The sequence below is a fragment of the Rattus rattus genome, chromosome 9, assembly GCF_011064425.1.
Source record: "Rattus rattus isolate New Zealand chromosome 9, Rrattus_CSIRO_v1, whole genome shotgun sequence".
Taxonomy (NCBI): domain Eukaryota; kingdom Metazoa; phylum Chordata; class Mammalia; order Rodentia; family Muridae; genus Rattus; species Rattus rattus.
The window spans coordinates 29,932,377-29,957,846 of record NC_046162.1 but is presented as its reverse complement, the minus strand read 5'-3'; the positions used below and the strand labels follow the sequence as shown (position 1 = coordinate 29,957,846).

General features: G+C 41.1%; 1 protein-coding gene across 2 annotated transcripts in view; it reads left to right on the top strand.

Moving 5' to 3' along the window:
• Sgcd (sarcoglycan delta) overlaps nt 1-25,470 on the top strand; it is a 911,604-nt gene that overhangs the window by 695,035 nt on the left and 191,099 nt on the right. For both annotated transcript variants that reach the window (XM_032911912.1, XM_032911913.1), the window contains one exon: nt 12,746-12,847. In XM_032911912.1, coding sequence (XP_032767803.1) covers nt 12,746-12,847 — 102 coding nt within the window. The remainder of the gene's footprint in view (nt 1-12,745; nt 12,848-25,470) is intronic.

Genomic DNA, 25,470 nt, shown 5'->3' with positions numbered 1-25,470 from the left:
GAAGAACTGTCTTTGTGCGAGCTCTTCAGGATGTCCGCTGCTTGAGTGAGGCCCACCCACCTTCGGGAGGACTTTTACCTTTGTTCATTCTACCAAACAACATGCTAATCTCATTGGAGAAAAAACCCCTCAGACATACCCAACATGGCTTTTAACAAATTTGTGCATTTTAATGACAAATAAAAACATACATTTTGTGGTTTAGAGAATGATGCTTTCTAATTTGAGATATTTACTCATTATGGAATGGCTAAATCAAGCTAATCAACACATGTATTACTGCACATTTTTTGTGGTGAGCACAATTAAAATATATTCATAGGACAACAATAATATGAAAGAATGTACTTTTATTAACTATAATCACAACATCGTTTTGACTATCTTCCTTCTGTCTGACTTAGAATAGTGCTTGGCCAAAGGTCTGGACCTCTAACTTGTATGTTCAATTACTACAGTTCTGCAAATATTGTATAAAAATGGTTCTCAATGAGATGTAGATTTTATTAGCATCCGGTGTTGCCTGCCTGGCTGTCTTTTTTCTAGGAAATTATCGTGCTCAGACCTTTAAGAATTTTCATTTTAAGGGATAGACTGGGAGTGTGGGAAATATGCGGTAGCAACTGAAGAGGGTAAAGAGCAAATTAGATCCCATTAATTGGTTCTAGTCCTTTATTACTTGATAGCTGATTTCCTGGTGAAATCACTAATGTGCTGTCTGGTCCAGGGAACAAAGCAGCCTCACTTTTGATGAATCTTAAGACACCTCCTCTGATCTCCTCTGCTCTAGGGTTGCAGGCTTTGAAATAGGAGTTGGGTTCAAACCCCTCACTTTCTTCTGGGAACCATGAAAGACTAACTTTCTGCCACACCGCTGTGACTTATCCCTTTCCCTTGTCACCTTCTCTCTCCAACCTCTTGACACTGGCAGCCCCCTTAGTAGCCTTCCTCTCTTCCTCTTCTGCAAACCTCTTGGAGCCAGACTGAATCAAGTGAGTGCTAAATGGGCATGTGGCAGGGATCTACTGCTGAAGGGAATCAGAGGATGAATAAAGGAGGGCAGAGAGGCCATAGAGGAGCTGGGCGATGTATGATTTAGCACAAGGCTTACCAGGGGCATTTGCACTGCTCCGGGTAGGCTGCTAAGGAGATCATATGCAAAGACAGATGCACAGAACTCAAGGAAGAAGGTTGTGATCAGTATTTTATAGGCAGTGGAAGATGCAGGAAAAGATTACACCTCTTGACTGTTGGGGTCTGGACTGCAAAATGCATCACTATGGTTCTAAAACCTGTGGTCTGGCCTGTTGCTTTTATGAATTTATTTTGAAAAAGGAGGCAGAGAGAGCATTCCAAAGCAGTTAAGTTGAGCGAAGTTGCAGAATCTATTATTATTGGCATGTTTTAGAGAACTGCTTTTGGAGTGAAATCTGGGGCTCTGTGTGATCATGAACATCGCATTAGACTCTGATTAATTAAAGTATAAATCTCACCTTTACCATTCTGTGATATCCATTGAGCATCTGGCTACATAAGGAACACAAGCACAAATTCCACAGAGGCTTCCTCTCTGTGGTATTGTTGGCTTGGTCCTTTCCCTTCTCTGTGTTTATTGCATCGAGTTCTTTCCCTTATAATAGAAATCGTATGATGGGACTCACCTCCGTACCAGCCATTCTCCGTGTTCATCCAGTGATCCCCTTGTCAAGATCTTAGCTGGCTTTCTCTTCCCAATTGGCTTTTTTATCCTTAAAGAATCCTTCTGGACCTTGTCTGAATCATATCCACCCTTGTGCACACATACACAATGTTTTTGATCTTCCTCTGCTTCATTTCATTTTGTAATATATATCATACCTTTAGCTATTGGATGCTGATTGCAGAAGGAAGAAAGAAGCAATATCTTGTGTTTGTCCACTGAGAAGACCAGATTGGATTTTGCAAGGGTTCACTGAAGCCTTGTGCAACGTCTAATTGCCCCACCCTGTCAGGAACTCATGTTAGAGGCACAAGCAGGGAGACGGCAGTAGTTATCCCCACTGGGCAACGGTTTCTTCCCCTTAGTTTAACACACTAAACACAATCATGGAATTTGGTATTCACTGGAAAGCTGAGAGTACTTCAACTAACACCCTTTGGAAGACTAGTTTGGATATTAACACTTGACGAGGAGGCCAAGTTAATTGGTAGCTTGCTCTAGTGTAGGGAGTACACATAGAAGCTTTCTTATTCCTGAATGCCTTCCTGGAAACCTTCCTTGCAAATATAACAAGGCACTGGGCCCTTGAAGCTAGAGCTTGATGCCTCATAAAAGACACTGCCATGTAAGGCTGACAACTTGTCCTAAGGAAAACAGAGAAGACAGGAAAACCAGGTCCCCTGGGGCTTACACCCTGGGGAAATAATCTATTTTGGAAGGGATTTTCCCAGCATGCATTTTTAGCACCACTCATGCCAGTATCTTCATTCGGCTTTACCGGTAGGAAGCATTCACCTAGCAGCAGGGATTGCCATGGTAAGGATTTAATCTGAACACTTGGCAGAGGCCTAATCATATTTCACTTGTTTTCTTTCCTGTGTCTCTTTAAGATAAATGAGTGTGCTCCTTTATCAACAATGGCTCAAGCATCCGAAGCTCCCATTTGTCACTGAGGACAGGGGATGTAGCAACTTGCACTTTATTATCCATCTCTCATTTTCTTCCCTTCAAACAATCGATAAATTCTCCACCAATGTCTCTGTAAAGGTTGCTTACAAGTTTCTGCATCAGAACAATGTGCTGCTGTTGGTTTTGGTACTTGAATCCTTTCTGCTCCACTATACATTTAGAGTCATTTAAAGAAGCTTCCTCATGGACTTCATTTGCAAAGATACAAACCTCCAAATCCTCACTGTGGTCCCTGGACAGTAGGCGCCAGCTCCCAGGAACAGCTATGATGTGTGGTAGTTTAGGTGGCAAGCTTATTCTTGTACATCCTCCTAGAAGCCGGCCCCTTTTAAGTGGGAAAGACTTCAATATTAATACCATAGAGGTTCACACTTTTGTTTTGGAAAGACGATTTGAAGGGACTGGGTCTGTTCAAATTGACACGAATAGCTAGTCAAGACTAGAAGTCAATGTTCTGTATTTTCCCCTGTAATCCTATAAGGTCTATATGCTTATATTCCCTCACGAGCATTCTGTTTTAAGTGATTTTATTTTTACCTTCAACTATTTGAGTCTGAGTATGGACTTAGGTACTTGAGTGCCCTGTCTGTTCAAGTAAGAAGTGGGTGTCGGATTTCCTACATCTAGTCAGTTGGGAGCTGCCAGATGTGGGCGCTGAGACTGAACTAAAATCTTCTGCAAGAGAGCTGTGTATCTGTCCAGCCCCACTCACAAACATTCTTGAAGAGCAGCCTCTTCTGGGCTTTTGTGTTGATCGTTGTTACCACTGTTGTGATTTTGAGATAGCATCAGGACAGGCTATCTGCAAGCGCCTAACTTGGAGTCCTTCTGAGCTTCGTGCTGAGATTACAGGTCAGAGCCAACCTTCCCAGCTTTAAAACAAACTTTCATCTGCAGAAGTGTACACAAACTTCATACTGGCCTGGCTGTTTCCCCAAAGACCAATAAATAGAGCATTGGGCTGAATATGTGGTAGTGGTGAACACTGACTTTAAGCCCCACTTAGGTTTATTTAAGAGCTAGAATCTGGTTCCTTGTGACTAACTGAAAACTTCTCTGCTATAATAAGTTAAAATGTCCTCCTGAGTCATAGACTAGAAGAGATGTTTAGGACAAAAAGACAGTTCAAATATTGGCCTTGACTGTGACAAGCTGATAGTCAAGAGAGAAAGAGTGTGTCTAGGCATGCAGAGGCTCTCAAGCACCTCCTACTAGCTGACTGAGCTGCTCATGGTTAACCAACAGAATCAAACATAAGTGAGTGTGGAAATATAAACCTTCCTGGACCTAGAGAAGTGGGAAATGGCAGAGTGTTTTAAATGGTAGGTAACCCATTATCCTATATTACTGAGTGACTGGCTTGATGAATTCCCTGGGCATATCACTTGGGTGAGAAATAAATCATCATTGTTTGGGGCCCCTGAGGTTTTCAGTTTCTGTCTCCATAGTTAGAAACTGGCTGCTTCTGAATTATACATATGGATTATCTGACAGAATCCTCAATTTAGAAATAGTTTTTACCTTGACCGTCTAAGTGCTACTCAGGGCTAAGCTTTGAGCCAATGTTTTAGCTTATGCTGTCTGACTCCAGAGCCTATTTTCATGAGCAGTATGCTAAAGCACTCAATACATGCGTGTGTGTTTGGTATGGTTTCTAAAGAAGGCAAGAATGAGCAGTTTCTAACAAGCTATGGAAATCAAGAAGCACCTTCTCAAAGAAATAGACAGAAATACATGCTTTCATCAAAGCCCTTAAGGATTAGTAGGTCTTGAACAATTTGTCGGGAAAGAAACCAAGACTCATTTGCTTCCTGTGTGCTTTGGTAGACTACCATCCCCCTTGATATAGTCACTTCTAGAACAGTATAAAAATGTGCATGAATACCTTTCTGCTGGTATCTAGAAAACCTGGGGTGCTTCAGGTATAGTCACCTTCACTTTAAGCAGTGTTCTGAGTAAGGAGTCACGGTCCTGATCCTGATCCATTGAGTTACAGAAAAAAACTGACAATATTATTCTCTCTGGCTCTCTCTCTCTCTCTCTCTCTCTCTCTCTCTCTCTCTCTCTCTCTCTCTCTCTACCTTCCTCCCTCCCTCTTCTCTTCTCTCTCTCTCTCTTACACACACACACACACACACACACAGAGAGAGAAGAGAGAGAGAGAGAGAGAGAGAGAGAGAGAGAGAACTGATACTTAAGCCTTATTAAATAGAGCAGGGTAAGTGTAGGAAGTAGAAAGCTCATCCTCAGCCTGAGTGACCAAAGGGGGGAAAAAAACCCTGTGAAGTTCTGATGACCCAGCACATGACTGAAGGACTTCAAAGCTGTGACAGAGACACAGGGTGAGTGTGTCCTGTTGGCTCTCTCCTTTCCTGCTGTGTTCAGCTCCCAGCACTGCTGACATTCAGGCCCCTACTCCTCAGAAAAGGTCAGGATCTGCCTGGGAAACATCCCCGACACTTTGTCTTGGTCCCCAAGTGTATCCTGTATGAAAGCTCCGTCTTGCCTCTCCTGACAAATCCTTTCTGAATCTCAGTCTATGATGGCAACAGAAAACTTCCAGCCTGGTTCTTTAATAATGTCACACATAGGGCAGGTAACCCTGGGCACTTGTCACTGGCCTCCTCTTGAACTTGCCACCTCTCCCACCCTCTGTACATCTCTGAACTGATATGCTGAGGCAATTTGGGGGATTCCAAATACAGAATGCTGAGCCCTGAACCAGCTTCCTTGTGAGCATTATTTCCAGCTTGTCACTCTTTGAAAAGGACCTTGTTAAGGTTATATTTGCATGCTCTAAGCTTCCCCTACACCTTGAGTGTACAATTCAGTGATTTTCAGTAAATTTATGATTAGGCAGCTATCTTCACAACCCAATTTTATAACACCTCAATGTAATCCCTCGAACCTTTCTGCAGTCAGTTCCTGTTTCCACGCTAAGCCTTGGGCAACCACTAATCTACTCTGGGTCTCTAGATTTGCTTCTCAGTACATTACATATAAATGGAATTATGCAATACGTGGGCTCTTATGTCTGTCTTCTTTAACTTGGCATAACATTTCTGAGGATTATTCACATTTTGGAACGTATTGATATTTCATTCCTCCATATTGCTAGCTAGCATTCCTTAGCAATGATGAGGAATAATGTCCTTTTTTTCATCAGTAGCTGATGGACATTTTAGTGGTTTCCACTTGTTCTGCTCCAAACAGAGCTGCAGTGAATATTTGTGTGCTATTGTATGGGTGTGGGTTTGAACTGTCTTAGCAGACACTTTACACTGTATATTCTTGGGCTATGTTGTAGCTATGTGAAACCATTAATCTTTCTCAATGTGCCCATACCATTTTGCTCTCCCTGGTAGCACATTAGATATAGTATATCCCCACATCCTTGCCATCCTGCAGGCCACTCACTTGCTGTGTTTTAGCTTTGGGGCATCTGGAAGGGATGGTCCCATCTGTATCCTTTTGTGCCAGTTCACCAGGCAGCTGGCATACAGCTGGAGCATAAGAGGGAGGGCACTGGAAGATGCAATGTTGACGAGTGCTTTTGGGAGACAGAGTGAACATCAGGTTCTTAATTTGTTTATTTGTGAAATGGAGCTAATAATGCAGTACGGACCCCTCAAAGTGAGAACAAGAATTAATGACTATGAGGTAGGTAATATATTTTGCATAGTGCGTGGGGAAAGGATAGCCTTTATTGTCAGTGTTCCGATATGAACATTAAAGAGCACATCCTAAACAACTATTTGTCTAACTTGCTTTCTTAAAGTTACATATTGGGGGATAGGTAAATGCTACACTAGACTCCATTAGAACAAGAAACAACGTACAATTATTTGCCTCAAGGCATTTGAAGTCTAGTGAGGGGGAAATAGATCTACATGGCTGAATATGTAAAGAGATAGAGAACTGTAAGCCTTACAAAGAGATTAAAAAAAAAAAAAAAGAGGACCAAAGCCCAGAGACAAGAGGCAGGGGCACAGTAACTCTGAGAGCCATGAGAGCCAAGCATCTCTGGCTTTGGGACAGCAGCTGTAGAGAGGACATGCACAACAGAACCAAAGGACTGGACAGAGGAGCGCGGAGATGGGAAAGTTTTTATTAGCCAAGGGGGAAAGTCTGTAAACACTCCAAAAAAGGGAAAGATGGAGAGGCTGCCGAGAGGCAGGGACAGACAGGCTGGGAGAGAAAGAAAGGTTGTGAAAACTTGCAAGTTCAGGCTGGGGATGGAGGAAGGGCATACTGGCCAGGATGTATTATATGAGAAAAGAGTAAAATAATTAAAAACAAAAAAGCAGTGTTTCGTGTATAGTTCAGAAGTTCCATTGTTATCCCTTCCGGGCCTTTTTATTGTTTAAAATCTGAAAAGCATAAGAGACGGCTTGAGACACAGATGTTAAAAGCAACCATCTAGGGGCAAATACAGACTAGAAAATTCTAATGCCCTAATACATGGGCCAAAGTATCATCATGGAGGGAAGGCAGAAAAGTAGCAAGAGAGGCAGAGGTTGGCAGAGCTGGGGTGAAATAGTGTGTTGTGGACATGACAGGATCCTTATACTCCTGAACTAATAGCGGCTGTGATTGCTTGTAAAAGACTTGCACGAGATCAAGCCAACCGATATTCCAGCATGGATGGGAAGGGGCTAAGGAGCATCCGCCCCTTAGCAGAGGACGAAGAGTTATAGTTGATGGCTGCCAGGCAGGGGAGGAAAATTCAGTTTTCCTTAGGGCCTGGATCCTGGTAGGTTGATTAGATTTCACTGATGGCTTTACACCCATGTTCATATAAGTAGTGGGAATTAGAATTAGATTGAGTGAGTTATAAAATAGAGGGAAGAGAGGGACAGATGGAGGAGGGAGGGGACCTAAAGTTGGGGAGTAGGGTAAGGGCCTCTGGGAGGACTTGGAGTTGGAAAGTTGGAGGTGACTGTAATCAAATACTTTGTATGCATATGAAATTCTAAAACAATATTCTATTTTAAAATTTTAATTCCTTAACACAGTATCTCTCAGTTCTTTCATTTTTGACTTCTTTCTCCTCAAGATACATTTGTACCCTCTGTAGAAATACAAATATGCTTTCTAGGTAGAAAGCCTGAGATTTTTTTTTAATTGTTTAAGCTCGTCATTCATCAATTATGGGATAAAGGGCCTGCCCATCCTAGCTGAGAAAGTATGTTCTAACAGTTCGGAAGCTGGTACAGGAATAGATCTAACTTTTGCAATTTTGTAAACCCACACCCCACTACTTTCCACTACATTTCCAAAGGTAACTACTAATTACACAAGATACTCAAATCTACATGGTTTGGCTGATGGATATTTTGGCTTTAAAATGTGTGAAAGTGATAACATTGTTTAGGACTCACACTTCATATGGGCTCATATTTGTCTGGGCTACTGAGGGGTGTTGGGTAGGGCAGTGAATGCCAGTTCTGTCAGTCATGTGATCACAAAGGTCAACAGGTGCTAAGATGGGGGGTTCAATAGATTATTACATAAACACCTTTTCTACCAGTGACATTTTCAACTTAAGATCCATTTCAATTAAATCCATAGAAAATAATGGCATTCGTAAGTTACGTGTTATGTTTATTTAGAATTAATAAATTCTTTCACTCCAAAACATTTGTTGAACGGGTACTTCTTCCTAGGCAAGATTTTAGGACCTGAGTGTCTAGCAGTGAAGAAAATACCCCAGAGCCTTGCACCCCATCAAGACTCATTCTCATTCAGTCTTTGTATTGCCTAATATCATTTCCTGCTTGGTTCAAATCTAATTCGTGCCCACCATTAAAATTGCTTCGGGAAGAGATTGCCATGTGAGTGCTTACTAAAATAGGACTTGGCATCACTTCAAGACTCAAATGTGCTGACAGAATTAAAACCTGTCTGATGCTGATACAGCAGGAAGATCATGGGAGCAAGAAGGAAGACTTCCTTAAAACCATACCATGCTATTCCGAAGTTTTCAGCCTTCAAGGCCAGCATCCAGGTCCACTTTGCTTGGCATTTTTCAGATGTCTTACTATCTGGCTAAGCACTAGACCATACCCTGCATTGGTTTCAACTGAGAATATTGGAATCACACTCATGTATGTGGTCCCTTGATGTTGAGGGTTCTCTGCCAATAGTGAGGAACATGGTTGCTCTGGTGAAACCAGCTCTTCGGCTATCTCTCTATTTACCTCAGAGAAGTAGAAATTTTACCATTTGAACAGAGGGGAAAGTCAGTGACTCTTTTAAAGTATGTATCATGTATATTTAGTAGTACATACCTCTTTTTACATTCTGCTAGGAGGAAAGTTAAGCTTCAGGTCTGACCTGCGACAATTATCTAGTTCTACCATCAACTGATTATTGTACTTAAAGATGCAACCATTTTGGATGATGCTGATGTCAAGACATGTTGATGAACCGTTGACACAATGTATGAAGGAGAAACTCTAAAAGTGGGCAGGGTTTATCACAGTACCCTGTTTTGTTTCTACACACAGAAACCAACAGCATATTTCAGTTTTAATAAATTTATACCACCAGCTTTTAAAAGATTCATTTATTTTATGTATGTGAGTACACTGTAGCTGTCTTCAGATCCCGTTACAGATGGTTGGGAGCCACCATGTGGTTGCTGGGAATTGAACTCAGGACCCCTGGAAGATGAATCAGTGCTCTTAACAACTGAGCCATCTCTCCAGCCCACCACCAAATATTTTTTAACACACACACAGTGAACAGGAAGGACACTAGAAAGCTGAATCCTATGTACACAAACATAGGAGGATCCTCTAAGAAGAAATAGGGGGGTGGAAAAATTATGATACATTTGCAGCCAAGAGAGGTACAGAGATAAAAACTAAACTTCTACTGAAAAGGGGTTGGCAGGTGGTTGGAATATATTTGCCTTTCTTAGCCTTCATTCATTTCTCTAGCTTTGCTCTCCTTTGATTTCTTCTCTTTCTCTTTATTGCAAATTCTGCCAGCTACTGGTGAGATTCATATCCTCCAGCCTACTGCCTGACAGGGTTTGAATGCAGGGCCATATTAGCAGAGCTGTGTCTATAAATGGCAAAAGTAAGAGTATTAGGAGTGTGGACCATCTCTTCCCATTCATAGGGTGAAGGGTGCTTGTACAAATGGAAGAGGAAAAGTGTCCATTGCTAAAATAGCTGGGGAGAACATATGCTGTCCCTGAGCAAGGAGGCTATGGGCAGTGACTCTGTGAGAGACTCACCCAGAATTGACAGCAGCTCTTGGGGATATCAGTTTTCAAGTGTTACTAGGAAACAGAGAATAATAAAAAGCAAAGCATTTGCAAAGGTTACAAATCTGTATAACAAGAGAGGACTTTTAAAATGTCGTGAAAGAAATTGAGAGTTCAGGAGAAGGCAATGTGGACTATTGTTGTGTGTAGGTGGCATGACAACATACAGCAGAGTTTCGGTGACTGACGCCCCACCATGTGTACTTCACTATCAGACTGAACTGTGAAGATTTTAAGAGCTGGCAAAATCTCAGTTGTTTGTATTAGTCATGATGTCTGAAGCTGTTTGATCGGTACTCTTCATTAAATCACTAACAAAAAAAAAACTGGAAGATAGAGGGAGACGAGGAGGCGGGCAACAGAAAGAAGGGGGAAGAAGACAGAGGGAGAGATAGACAGAGTGTGTGTTTCCTGTAGTTCTGTCTGGCCTGGAACTCAATGTATAGCTGAGGATGACCTTGAAGTTCTGATCCTCCTACCTCTACTGCAGTTCAATCTTCAAATACCAAAGAATAAGGAAAGTTCAAATTCTCTTATGTTACTCTGTAAAGTGTAACTTAAGTAAATAATTAAGTAAATAATTAAGGAGATGAAAGTTTTCTCAACAGAACACCGCAGCTAAAAAATTAAAAAGCATTAATAAAAATATTTTTAAAAAAGCATTAATGAAAACAGGCTGTTGTCTGTTTTGAACTTCTAGTAAAATTTTGGCTCCTTCTAACCATGATTAGCAATGGTTAATAATATCATAGCAAGCATGCTATTACCTCTTGGTAGAAATAGCACACATCCCAAAGATAGCCATACTGTGTTCTCAAAACCTGTGAGATGCTACTCTCCCTGACTAAGGGGAGTTGGGGTTGCAGTTACAATTGTGTGATGGTAGAAAGGTCAGCATCTCTGAATTAGCTGTATTATTTAACTTGTCTCATTGTTGCAACTTAAACACCTTGCAAAAACAGCTCAAGGGAGAGCTTATTTTGGCTTAGAATTGAAAGGATAGTCCATCTTGGCAGGGCAGTCATGACCGCAGGTTGAAGCAGTTTGTAACATTGTACTTACTCAAGAAGCTTGCAGCAATGAATGCTAGTACTCAACTTGTTTCTTCCTTCTAGCTAGTCCAGATGTGCCACTCACAATTAAGGTGGCTCTCCTTACCTCAATTAATCTAATGTAGATAATCAAACAGATATGTCAGGTGGCTAATATAGTTTAGGCAATACCTCAGGAGTATCCCAAGAGATTTATCTCCTGGATGAGTCTAGATCCTGTTTAATTGACAATATTAACATTAGCCTATTGCAGTCACATCCTAATGAAATCAAAGACATTGTTCTATTATTAGAATAGTCTGTGATTATTCAACTAACCAGTACTAACTCTGAGGCTGGGTTGAGGTCATGAGGCCAGGGTTGTGGGAAGCCTGTAGATGCTAAACAAAGGAAAAGATTCTCATTCAATCTTCTCAAAGGAAACAGTCCTTCTAGCACCTGGAATTTAGTACCATGAACCCTTAGGCAGAATTCCAACATTAAGTACTATTAGACACAGAATTTATGTTGTTTAATATTAGTAGCTTATGAGTTATAATTCATTAAACAATTGAAAACAAACACATCCTATTTCCTAGGATATACTCTGGATACATTCTTTCTAGAAACCTCAGAAACTAGTCAAGGCTCCTAATGTAATGACAATTTACAGAAAATATGGCAGTCAAAGGAACGTATATGAGATGATAAGCACAGAAGGAGACATTGTATTTTTTTCAGAATAAAGTGAAACACACACACACACACACACAGAGAGAGAGAGAGAGAGAGAGAGAGACAGACAGACAGACAGACAGACAGACAGACAGACAGACAGACAGACAGAGACATGCAAGGGTGGATATGAGAATGAATGAATACAAAAATCTATTTGCCTGGGAAAATATAGGTAAGTGATTCCTTAGAGAAATACTGCCTGGAGACTATGAAAAACTACCTAGTACTTTGTCTATCAACCAATAGTAGTAGAAAAATGCCATTCAAATAAGCAAATTATTAAAAAAATATATTATCCCTATGATGTGAATGCTCATTGTTAGGGTTTGATATTTTGTGTTTGACATTAAGGAATGATTGTCAGGAGGAATTACAATCATATATATGGTATTCAAATTATTTTTGAGCAAGGGGGAGGGAAGAATATAAGTGGGCATGATAAGTAGCAATAACCACAAATTGATAGTTGTTGAAAATGGGTGGTAAGTATATAGAGGCTGCCAAAAGATTTCTACCTTTGAATATATTTTAGCATCAATACAGCAGGTACTATTTAAAGTGCTAGTCACTGATTTAATTCCTTGAATGTTTGAAGAGCCCAAGAAAGCAGGTACAAACACTCACTTTGACCATAAACTGTTGGTGTGAAATTTCCACAAGGAATTCTGGAAATGGAACCTTTCATTTCCACTTAGAGAATCATCCTTTTTGCCTCTTCTACCGCCTTTGCTCTGTGCAGCCTAGGCATGGGGCTTCCTCTTCCTCTGTAAGTCAGTGGCTCAGGGGCATTCTTGGAATAGAATTTGCCTGGAATAAGTGAGCAAAAAGAATAATATGCATAATTGTATTGAACAATGCCTCCTGGTATTTTATGTTCGTTTGGATTCCCCTCATCTCACTCCTGCAAATATTAAAAAGAAGAAGAAGGAAGGAAGGAAAAGGCAATAACTGTTTCAATTTTTGACAGCCTGGGGTATTCTGAAATGTTAGCTCATCACATTTTTCCCTGTTGTGTCTGTGTATCTATTTCAGGATGGAATGGGGAACCTAAGAATCACAGAAAAGGGTCTGAAGCTAGAAGGAGACTCAGAGTTCTTACAACCTCTCTACGCCAAAGAAATCAAGTCCCGACCAGTAAGTTTCTGATGAGAAAACTTTTGATGCTCTGAAATCTAGATCTGGGCCAATCTACTTTGCTAGCCACTGAGATGATACATTGTGGTAGTGAATGAATTGGCATTTGAACCTGAAGACTCATAGCTGTGGGGCTCTAAACAAATAGGATGATCTCACCAGTTCCCTTTGTGGCTTAGATAGTAGTAGCCACTGTTAACCAGCTTCCAGATGGTGCTATGAACCAAGAGACATCAAACACAGGCAAGCCCTGCTACCAAACCTCTGAAGAGCAATATCACTATTATTCTTACTTGTCAATCATTTCGAAGTCATCTGTGAAAACAGAACTAATGAGTCAGAACTTGGGCTTTCAGTTACACTTTGTATGTTATAGTCCATGCTGTCTAGAATGGTCAACAACCATGACCTAACATTGTATTTAATAACTAATGGTAATGTCTTTTGAGGGACAGATTGACTTTGCATGGATACTTGGTGTCTCATTTAATTCATAGGCTGGTCATTGTGATAGGGACTATTGCTACTCCATTTTATAGATTGGTGAATTAAAATATTGATAAGTAAACTGTCAATAATAATGATGATGATGATGATGATGATGATGATGATGCAAAGATTTCAATTCTGGAAACCTAATTAAGAAGAGACTACTTTTTGTTAAATAAGTCTCTTATTTATGGTTCTCATTGCTCTTCTTGTTGTCAGATGCATGTTTCCTATAAGGCGTGCCTTCATTACTGAGGATTACAAAACTTGATTACTAAAAATCATGTTTATTGTTCTTGTTTCATTAGGATTACAGTGTAAATGTGAACTGTCCCGCACAGGCTCATGTGTCACTTAGCCACTCTCCAGCTGCCAGTGCTTTCTTGAGAGGTCATTTAGGAAGTGGAGGTTTATCAGAGGTGTGTCACTGGGGGGAGGGGCCTTCAGGTTTCTAATCCAGCCCTGCTGCCTGCCACTCAGTGCTTCATGCTCCTTAGACGTGTGAACAAGCAAGCTCACAGTTATGCCCACAGCTTCCAGCTTCCATACCTGATACACACAGTGCTAGACACACGGTCAAAATATAAGCGGAAAGAGATCATCTCCTCCCAGCCATCACTTCTCTGAGACATCTGACCACAATGATGAGGGAGCCGAGGTGCAGCACTTTGGTGCCTAGGTTTGTGCTCATTGACTCTGTGAGGGAGAGATCATTGGTTGGAAATAGTGATTAAGGCTTTTACAATGCATAGGATAAATCACTGTCCACATGAAAGCCAAGACTGACTAGAAAGTTCCTCAACCCATCATTTGCAAAATGTGCACTGGCTAATTATGGAAAACCGGCAACTTGGTGTATGAGTGCCATAGAAGATGGGAATTGCTTTGCCTGAAGGTACTTTGTGCTGCTAAGTCCCTCTGCTTGTGGAGATACTCTCCATCCTTACCACATCTGGAATGCAATTCAAAGTTCCCCAACGAGACCTGTCATTTCTTTTTCAATTTGATTTTAGAAAGTGTGTGTGTGTGTGTGTGTGTGTGTGTGTGTGTGTGTGTGTGTATGCATGCATGCACATGCATGTGTGCATGTGTGTGCCACATACAAGTTACACATGGGAACCTCACCACCGTAGAAATGAGGAACATGTCCACCACTCCCAAGAGTCTCTCTGTCCCTTTTCAAATTCTCTGTCTCACCATTTTATTCTTCCCTGCCTCCAAGCAACCACTGATACTTCTCCTTTACTCTATCATTACTTTAAATTTTTATAAACTTCATAGATCTGGAGTCATATATGACGTTCATTAACAAAAAGCATAAAATGACTTTGTCATTCACTGAAACCTTTTCTCTTAAAGTCATCTGTGTATTATGTAACTTAAGAAAGTTTTGTCTTTTACCTGCAATTAGGCTGTCTTGGTTTGCTCAAAAGAGATATGAGACTATGGTTCAAGGATATAGACTTTTACATTTATCTCTTGGGGAACATCAGAAGATTGGGAAGGTAGATGAGAAATTGCTTGCTACGAGTGGAATTTGCATCTCTTTGAAATGTCACAAGGAAACACAAGCGTGTTGACAGAAAGCAATAACGGAACGATTAACATACTTATGGAGTCTATATACTGCCTCTGCGTATCTGAACAGACATCTGAATAAACTACAATTGTGCCAAGGCAGGTGGAAAGGATGAAGGTTGGGTACCACTGAAGCACATCCCTGAGTGATGCCCCATGTTCTAACTATTCAGCAGGTTTCCAGTCTCTCTGGAGTCATCCACAGCCCTATTGTACCATACATCACCACTGCTGTGTTTCGTGGGCAGCTCCTTCTGCTCTTCCCTATCAGGAGGGACCCACGCTCGGTTGAATAAGATTGAGAACCCCTCTAAGTGGGGTGGAGTAATGAAGAGATGATTGCCTGCGGTTTGGTTTTCTGTTTCACTGATCTGAGAACTGAGATAAGTTAAACCATCCACACAACATCCAATACCGTCTCTGATCCCTTTAGTGCAGATTGGAGTCCTGGTAGAATCACTACAAATTGATAGATGTGGTGGGAATCACTTAAGATGATGAATTTACAGCTGGGAGTGATATCTGTGAACACCAGTTCTTCCAGCCTGACTTATCAAGACCTATCTATGCTGAGTACCCCGAGCCCCTGGGAGTTGAATTCTATTAGCCACCTTATTGAATGGTTGGGCAGTAATGCCTAGAAAAATAGCTAGGACTTCCCTTGCTAAAAGCATCTCAAACAGACCCAAACTCTGACTACAAGTCCTCAAGGCCATACTACTGAGCTGAACGTCCCTTTTCCCATCTTTCCATTGGGTATGGCAAACTGGCTCACACCCAGCGATTTCCTGCTCTCTAAGGATAGTGGGCTGGGACACATGACTGAGCTCTTGAGAGGAGTTCAGGTTCCGGGGCAAAAAAACCCGCCAAACAATGATGAATGATTCAACAAAGGGGCCTAGTTATATCAAATTTATCTACAAATGGGTCGTTATCTGTTTAATAAGCTTCCCATAGAGGTGAATGCATTTTAGGGACCCCCTTATGCCCAATTGGCATAACCCCTTGGGAATACCTAACCATTAAGACCTGCATCTCTCCAGAGACATCACTACACAGAGATTTTTTTTTTTTAATTTTTAGATAGACAGGAATGACAATTCCACGTGCTTTCTTTTAAAAAATACACATTTGTTCATTTGATTTTAGCCAAGTGTTGAAATCTGACCCTCAGAAAGAACAGGGTATCTAGCAGACTGGCCTAATGCGTCTGAGGGTGGAGCTAGCATCACTTCCTCTGCCCACTGTGTTCTCTGGACTGTTAGATTCCATCAATCAGTGTGGTCCATACCCAGCCATTCCCTTCATTTGTATCATGTGTCCCTCATGTCCTCTAAGGTCCCTTGCCTGCAGATCTTGGTTTACAGAATTGCAAGTGTGTAGACCTCATTAAGGAGTCAAGAAATTCGGTTTTATGTTTTCCCTTTGGGCTTTTTAAAACTAAGTTTTTGTGTGCATTACATTTTCTTTATGGCTCACTTCTTACTTTTCTCTTATGTCTAAATTTTCCATTATTATCCAGTTCTTGTGTCTCCATCTCAGCTTTTACTGATTATGTAACTGACAAGCACAATTATGTATGTTCAAGGCATATAGCTTTAATAGTGTCCTGACATATAGTGTGAAGTGTCAACTGCAAACAGGATATTACCAGAATCCCTTTCTGTTGGCATGCAGATTTTCTAAGCTGACTTCAGATGGATAAACACGTACTACCAACCTCAGCTTCCATGTTATGCATGGGACTTATTAACATGATAACCAAAGGTCAGTACCAATGACTACAGTGTCCAATCTGTGCTTTACCTATCCATCCCCCACCCGATGACTACCCTTCTACTCACAGTCTCTGTGAGTTCAGTTTCTGCATGGTACTGAGGGTGTGTTTGCCCTCTTATGCCTCAGCGATTTCACTTCGTTTAGTTTTCTCTATGTTCTTACAACCGGAAGAGATTCATTTTTAGGCTGCAGTCATAGTCTACTGCGTACCCATGCACACATTTTCTTCACCCACTCATCTATTGGCCTAGATTGACTCCACATCTTGGCTCTTGTGTAATGTTAGAATAAACTCATGAGTGCTGATATCTCATTGTCATAAAAACTGTTAGCATTGGCTGTGTATTATCACAGATGAATCACTATGTCTTATGGGAGTTCTTCATGTTTTCTGAGGGTGTGTATAGTTATTATCTCTTAGGTATTCACCTACCAGCAGCATGTAAGGGTTTTGTATATATTATACATACTATCTTTTTTTTTTTGCTAATGCAGCTCTAACAGATATGAAGCCACATCTCATAGTTTTCATTTGCATTTCTCCAATAATTAGTAATATTCCTGAAAATACTTTTAACAGGCCTGTTATCCATTTGCATGCCTCTTTTTGAAAAAAAAAATGACTATTTAGGTCTTTTGTCTTTTCTTAAATTACTATTCTTGGTATTGAGTCCGATGTACTTTTTCTTTGTGTTAATACCAGTTTCTTGTTAGATACTGCATGTCTTACAGATGTTTTCTCCCACTGCTGAGATTGGGAGAGATAATCAATTTGATGATTATTTCCTCTGGGTTTGTCATTTATGCTAGACAGAATTCTGTGTATTTGTCCATATTTGTTTTTACGCCTTTTATTTTGGCTCCTATATCAAAAGAGAAAAAAAGAAAGAAAGAACAAACAAAAGGGAAAGAAAGAAAAGGAAAGAAAATAAGAGAAGGAAAAGAAATGAAAAGAAAAGAGAAAAATCACAGGCAGAATCAACCCCTCCCCTTTTTCTCTTAGCATCTTTATCAACTTGGGTTTTGTATTTAAGCTTTAATCCATGTTATGGTGATTTAAAATATAAGATGATGATTCCATTTCTCTGGGCTGGAAAGGTGTCTCAGTGCTTAAGAGCACTGGCTGCTGTTCCAGAGGACCTGAGTTCAATTCCCAGCAACCACATGGTGGCTCACAACCATTCTCTTTTTTAAAATTTTATACTCCAGATTTTATTCCCCTCCTGATCTACCCCCTTCCCAGGGTTCCATATCCCATACCTCCTCCCTGCAGTCCTCCCCACTCCTCCCCCACACAAGGATGTTCCCACCCCACCCACCACACCCACCACACCCACCCCACCAGAGACTTCCTGGAGCCTCCGTCTCTTGACTTCTCTGACTGAACCCAGACCCAGGAGTCCTCTGCTCAATATGTGTTGGAGGCCTCATCTCAGCTGATGTATGCTGCCTGGTTGGTGACCCAGGGGTCCAGGTTAATTGAGACTGCTGGTCCTCCCAAAGGGTTGCCCTCCTCCTTATCTTCCTCCAGCTTTTCGCTAATTCAGCCAGAGGGGTAAGCAGCTTCTATTCATTGGTTGGGTGCACATATCTGCATCTGACTCTTTCAGCTGCTCGTTGGGTCTTTTGAAGAACAGTCATGATAAGGTCGCTTTTTTGTGATCACCCCATAGCTTCAGTAAAGGTGTCATGGCTTGCGGCCTCCCCTTAAGCTGGATCCCACTTTGGGCCTGTCGCTGAACCTTCTTTTCCTCAGCCTCTTCTCCATTTTCATCCCTGCGTTTCTTTCAGGCAGGAAGAATTATGGGTCAGAGCTTTGGCTATGGGATAGCAACCCCATCCTTCACTTGATGTCCTGTCTTTCTCCTGGAGGTGGATTCAATAAGTTCCCTCTCCCCACTACAGGGCCTTTCATCTAGCCCCCACCCCCTTTGAGTCCTGAGAGTCTCTCAATCCCCAGGTCTCTGGTACATTCTAGAAGATCTTCCAAACTTCCTTCCTCCCAAGGTCACCTGTTTCCATTCTTTCTGCCGGCCCTCAGGACTTCAGTCCTTTTCCCCCACCTAATACCAGATCATGTTCCCCTCTCCCCCCAACCCAATCCCCATTCCCATTCCCTTTCCCGCCCATGTTCCTCCCTCCCCCCTTGTGATTGCTTTCTTCTTTCTTCTCTCTCCCAAGTGGGACTGCGGCATCCTCATTTGGGCCCTTAAGCTTGTTGACCTTTTCGAGCTCTGTGGACTGTATTTTGGGTATTTTGTACTTTTTTTCTGAATATCCACTTATTGGTGAGAACATACCACGCATATCCTTTTGGGTCTGAGTTACCTTGCTCAGGAAGACATTTTATAGTTCAATTCATTTGCCTGCAAAACTCAGGATGTCCTTATTCTTAATAGCTGAGTAGTATTCCATTGTGTAAATGACCTACATTTTCTGTATCCATTCTTCTGTCATGGGACATGTGGGTTGTTTCCAGCTTCTAGCTATCACAAATAAGACTACTATGAACATAGTGGAACATGTACCCCTGTGGCATAGTAGGGCATCTTTGTAGGTATATTCCTAAGAAGCAAACAACCATTCGTAATGGGATCTAATGCCTTCTTCTGGTATATTTGAAGACAGCTGAAGTGTATTTATATTTTAAAAAGGAAAGAACAATTCCATCTCTCTCCCTTCTCTCTACCCTGATATGTGAATATATGTATAGTTTTCATATTACCATTTATTAAAAGGAATGTTCTCTCAATATCAGGATTCTTGAATCTTATGGTAGAGAGTAGTTGGATGTGTGGAGTGGGTTTGTTTCTGGGTACTCTATTCTGTTAGCTGCTCTTGATGCTTTAATTTATTCTGCAGCCATTCTGCCTAGACTACTTCACAGTCTGATTTGATACCAGTAACGGTGATGCCTCCATCTTTTTCCTTTTTCCTTTTGAGAGTGTCTATATGCTCGGTGGCAGATAGAGCATTCTTGAAACTTCTATGAGAGAGTAAAGTTCTGCCTCCCTTTAGCCATTCTTCACCCTCTCTCAGAAGCCTGCCTCCTTTTATGAATTTATCCTTCTAACCACTACATAGCCCAAGCTGGAGTGGGCAGAAAAGTTGGATACTGAATGTTTTGTTTGAGGGGGTGAATAAGAACTAACTTGGGGTGACAGACATGAACTCTAATCATCTAGTGGTAGGGAGCTATGGAGAAACCAAATGAAGGCTGGGGTGGTATTTCCTGAATAAGGCAAACAGCTTCAACTCCCAGCTGAACATATTGCACACAGAACAGTATTTTCCATGCCACTTGCATGGAACATGAGCATCTTGCTGTCTTTAATTAAGAAGCTAACTGGACCATGAAGTATTGCCCGGGTAAATAAAAATGATTTGTACTAAGTCAGAGAGGGGCATTAGGCATCTTCGCATTTCCTTGCTCGCCCATAAATCAGCAGAGTGTTACACATTGGAAGGGTCATCTATAAGCCCATCTGTACAGTAAAGCCAGGCACCATTCCCCCATGTATCTGCTTACATGTTGTAATTTATTATGGCCAATACTGCAAACCAGCTGCTGCTTGCCTGTTTTTTTTTTTTTAAATAGACAACAAATTATGAATAGATCAACACTTGACACTAGCTGGTTTGTTTTCCTGGGAAACAGATTAAAGTATTCAAAGTCTTTTGGTTGCTGTAGAATTAAAATGGACTGCTCATAATTCTTATTCTTCTTTTAACAAGAAGAGTTGTGTGAGCTTTTCTTAAATCAAGTTCTAAGGACTAGGGAAGACTTTGGTCAGATGTCAGTTACATTTACATTAGCCATGATTGCTGTAGAAGAAATAAGCAGGAGCTTAAAGTGGGAAACTGTCTAATTGCATGACTTTTGGGTCATTGCCATTCGGGTTGCCTTGAATTCTTTCTTATTCCCCATTCATCATTTTGGTCTGATTGTTTTGAAGACCCCAGATTATTGAAAGACTTTTTTTTTCAAGCAATCTCATAGTATAAACATGACTTCTTCACTCAGTGTGCAGTATTGGCACAAAGGATTGGAGAGACCTCCCAGAAATATGTACAGTAGAGTAACATATTAGCTGTAGACTATAGCATGGGGCGAGACTGGGAGCAGTAAGGAGTAGAATAGGAAGGCGGAATGGGCAGAGTTAATAGACAGAAGAGAAAACTCAAGAGCCTAGAGTGCACTTGTGAATTATCCCAAAGGAGAGTACATACCCCCGGAGAAGCAGAATTCCAGAACATACTTAAAACACCCTGCATAGAAAGAGGAACTAATGCTGGCAAACTCGTGTTTCTGGAAGGTTACTGGATTCAAAGCTGGATCCACAGTCAAGTTCTCTTTCTGATGATGGGTAGGGAGCTCTTGAGCAAGCTCCTTCGTGTCACAGTTGCTTTGTCTTTTGGACATAATCAGTGGTTTGCTGTGGCTTGTTGAAAGTCAGAGACTTCATTAAGCAGTTTTCCTTTAGAAACTCAAATCCAAAGTAATGGGGCCCAGCAGCCTATTCTATCACCTACCTTGGTGGCTTTGTCACCAACCATAGGATATTGAGATCCTGAGTTGGCCCTATAATACCCAGTTTGAAAGCTACTAGCCCCATTCCATCTCCAGGTCTGCTCCAATAGCCTTCACATAGAGACTTTCCCAAGACATCCCATCCAAAATACAAACATTGCCAGATATCCTATAGGTATAAATTGTATAATTACCAATCTACTCACCTATGTGAGTTCCTTGTGTTATCAAATCTTCTTAATAGCAGAGACTTAGAAATATAAAGTAAGGGCATATATTTCTTAGTATACTCTGGTATCTTATAATAACATTAGTAAACCTTAAACACATACACACAGGATCACACTCTAAAGCACCGCCTTCCTTTGTTCAGATCCTAGATCTGTCAATTCACTAAGATATATGAGCTTGAGCAAGTGTCTTGGTCTTTTCTGTGACTCATTTTACTCCCCTAGAAAATGGGGACAGTTGTACTTCTACGTCATAAGCCCATTCCAGCTTTGTGAAAGTTATTATATGTAGTTTATAGACTAGTGTCTTAAACACAAGTTACTAAGTTCAAATTGATAACTATATGTTACTAGCACTAGAAATATTATTATTGTCTCTGTTTAACCACTGAAGTTCCTAGACTCATGACCTTGTCAGGTTTGGAAGAAGAGTTTGTTGGAACAAATAATGTTCACTTAAGTCCATGCTTGTCAGATAGAAACAAGGACAGATATCTCCTTTGCAGGCATTTATATCTGAATTACCTATCTTTTTATGCATATGCTAAATATACATTCGCATGGCAGTAAGATACAGCATGGGCTGATGGGAGACTGACAACTCAGTGGATGAAAGAAATAAGTGTTACAGAGGTTGTAAAGCCCATCACACTTCTGTACACTAAGAAGCTACAGATGTCCGATCCATGCCATCTATAAACAAATGTAGGCTCCTAAGAATGGCGACCTGCCATGGACTGAGAATTAAACATTAGCACGCCCAGCCCTTCAAAATGTGGAGCCTCTCATCTCTGTCAGTGTGCCTTATCAGTGTCACCTGGTCCCATTTGTACTGATACTGTGTGCTGATACAGTGACTGGTATACCCTGATGAAGGACTGTCACACATGTGCTGATCTGTGCCACCTGGTGCTGAGACAGTTTCTTGATTACTTCTTAAGTAACATTTAAGAGTTTTAAAAGAAGAAGCACCGTGGTTTGATTGATGTTCTTTAAATGGTAAGAAAAGGCCAGTTCCAGTCCAGGGGCACGTCACAACTGGAAGTGCCTGATAAGACTCGGGAGAATAACAGAGACGAGCTAGCTTTAAGGATGACTCAGGTTTCCCTACACTTCTGAAAGCTTTGTTGTTCTTCACAATTAAATTGTTAGCAAAAAGAAATAAAGTTACTTTAAAGTGTTTTTCATAATGTTTCAATCAAAACATCTTTCAGCAGCGCTGGTTGCACCGGGTGCTTCATAATTGCCATGGTGTATTGCGCTCTTGGTCTCAATTTAAAAAACCTTGTTCCTTGTCAGAATCACAGATGACTGTTTGGAAGATGTCATTTCAAAGGTGGAAGGGGACATTTCTTTGGCCCATGAAATGATGAGCAAATCTGTACTGTTCTGTTGACTTTCATGATCTCTGGAAGTAGTGAAGTGTAACCTTTTGATGCCGTGCACAGTAAATTATTGCCAGAGATATTTTAAATGGCTCTTGCCTAAAACCGTAAGGGTGGGACTCTAGAGTGATTCTGTTTTTATCAGCAGAAATTTCAGCCCTTAGGCGAGTACCAAAATGGTCTGCAAAGAAAAAGAGGTTTTTAAGATTAATACATATTCCTCAAATGCCCCTATTGTACGTTAGAGGGAACGAAAGAAGGAAGGGTAGATTGTGACAGCAGCTACAAAGGTGAAAGAGTGAGGAAGACAGACAGCCATGCTATCCTTCTTGCTTGCTACAGTGGTGTGACTTCCTCCAGGTACCGAGCCACCACTCGCATTATGCAACATCAGAGTCGTGGAAATCAAACTGCTTTCTCTCAAGAGAAAAACACAAGTACAGATGGTGGGATAATTGAAGTGTTCTACCATCAAGCTGTATAGATTGGTTTTAGCCCTCAGTTGAGGCTCAATTTTGTTTCTCAACATGAGGGGAATATTTATGGCAAGATGAGCTTTCCTTAGGTGGTAGCTCATTAAGGTGTAAGGAATGGAGTTGGGTTCCTTTTTCAATTAGGACCATATAGCTATCTGTTGTTTGTCCTTGACTTCGGTTGTTAGTAAGACAAGAATCCCTCATTCTGCAGCATTTCTGACATGTTTATTTTCTCTTGGGTTTCTATATGAGCTCTTTAAGATGTGGCAGTCACAACCACACTTTCCATCACTGCCACAAAGACTTCAGGAGTCACAGCATTATATGTTAGCAAAATGTGAGGCAGGAAGAGCTATGACTGGCATGTGCTGCCACTATTTAACCTTTAGAGGCTTGTGCAAGTATCTCCTTGTAGGAGATGCTTGGAGGTCCTCTGCTGTGATTTGAGGCCCTTATAAAAGAAAAATCATAAAACATTTGGCCTTTTATACCTGTTCTGTCCTTCTCATTACTTGTGAATATACAGTTCTCCCCCTGTAAAGGGGATAGCAATGGAGCTAACGCCTTGGCAGCTGAGAGTGGCCCACACCATATAACTGAACCTTGGGCTTCTCAGCTTCTAGAATTATGGGATGAGAAGTTTCTATTGTTTGTAATTTATTCTGTAAGAAATCATTTGACTATCAGTACAAGGAGGATTTAGATGGGAATGTACTAGAAGAAGTATAATGGAAGAAAATCAGGCATCAGCGGCATAACACAATGCTGAAAGGACAGATAAGACTGGGGAGATGACTCAGTAGGTCAAGCCATAGGTGCTCAAGAAAGGGAACCTGAGTTAACCAAGAATTTGAACAAAGACGGGCACAGTAGCATATGCCTGTGAGCGTAGCGCTCCTGGCTACTTGAAAGGCAGAGACTGAGAAACCTCACAAGCTCCTGGACTAGCTAGTCTGGTAATTGCAGCAAAACACAGAGACCCAGTCTCTATCAAGGTGGAAGATGAGGACAGACACCTAATTTTCTGACAAGGAAATTCATTGGATTTTCTGATGTCAGGTTGTTGCATAAAAAAGAAAGTGAAAACTTAAGTGTATGGCCAACAACAGCACAGTGGTTAATGGTGGGGGTGGGAGGCTTTATGCCATCTCTCCATGTATGAACACAGAGAAGTCTTTGGGTTCTTCTGCATATGCCATAAGGCCCTGTGAGATTCAGCAATATTAATTATAAGGTCAAGCTGTATAGTATTTTTTTTAAGTTGGCTTAGCAAAAGGTCTATTTTTTTTAAATTACCCTTTAGGAAATAAAATAATCCACAAAGCAAACTGTTGTTTGGGTTTAGGCATAGAGCTTTGGTCAGTAAATTCATGGTCCAAGAGAGCCATGAAGGCTCTACAAAGCGAAAAGGAAAGACCCCAGAGAGAGGCCTGGACACAGAGCTCTTATGTTCTTATAATCAATGCAAACTTCCTACCAGAAAATGCTAGGGATTAATTAATTACTCTATTTGTTTGTTTTTGATACAAGAGTTCATGCAGCCCAGGCAGGCTTCAAATGCCCTATGTAGTAGAGGATGACTTTCAGTATTCGCGCTTTCTTCCTCCACTGTCTAAGTGATGGGATGACGTGCGTGCAGTACTATGCAGAGTTTTATGCCGTGTCAAGGAACAGTTGAGGGGATTTGATTGTGCATTCCAGGCCAGTGCTCCATACACTAAAGGTCCTCCCCAGTCCTTGGTGGTGAACTCCTAAGATCCCTCTGGGTTTTGCTTTTCTTCCAACAGTGACCGTCTTTATCTTTAATAGACAACAAAGATTTGCTTTTAGAGAGATTCAATAAACTAATAGGTGTAAAAAGTACTTTACAGAGGGTATAACCCACAGTAATTGCTCATGCATGTTTACTGAATTTGAATCTAAGCAATGTGAACTTAAACCTCCATGCTGAAAAGGCAGTAGCCAGGGCAGGTATAAATGTCCCATTTCACTCCTTATGGTGGCTCTGTGAAGAAGGAGCTCTAATTATAGTCATCTTACTAAAGATAAGCAGCAGACAGTTATAAAGAATGCACATCTCATATCCAAAGCCAACTAGATTCTCTCTCTTTTTAAAAAAAATATTTTGTTTTTATGTATATGAGTATGTTGGCAT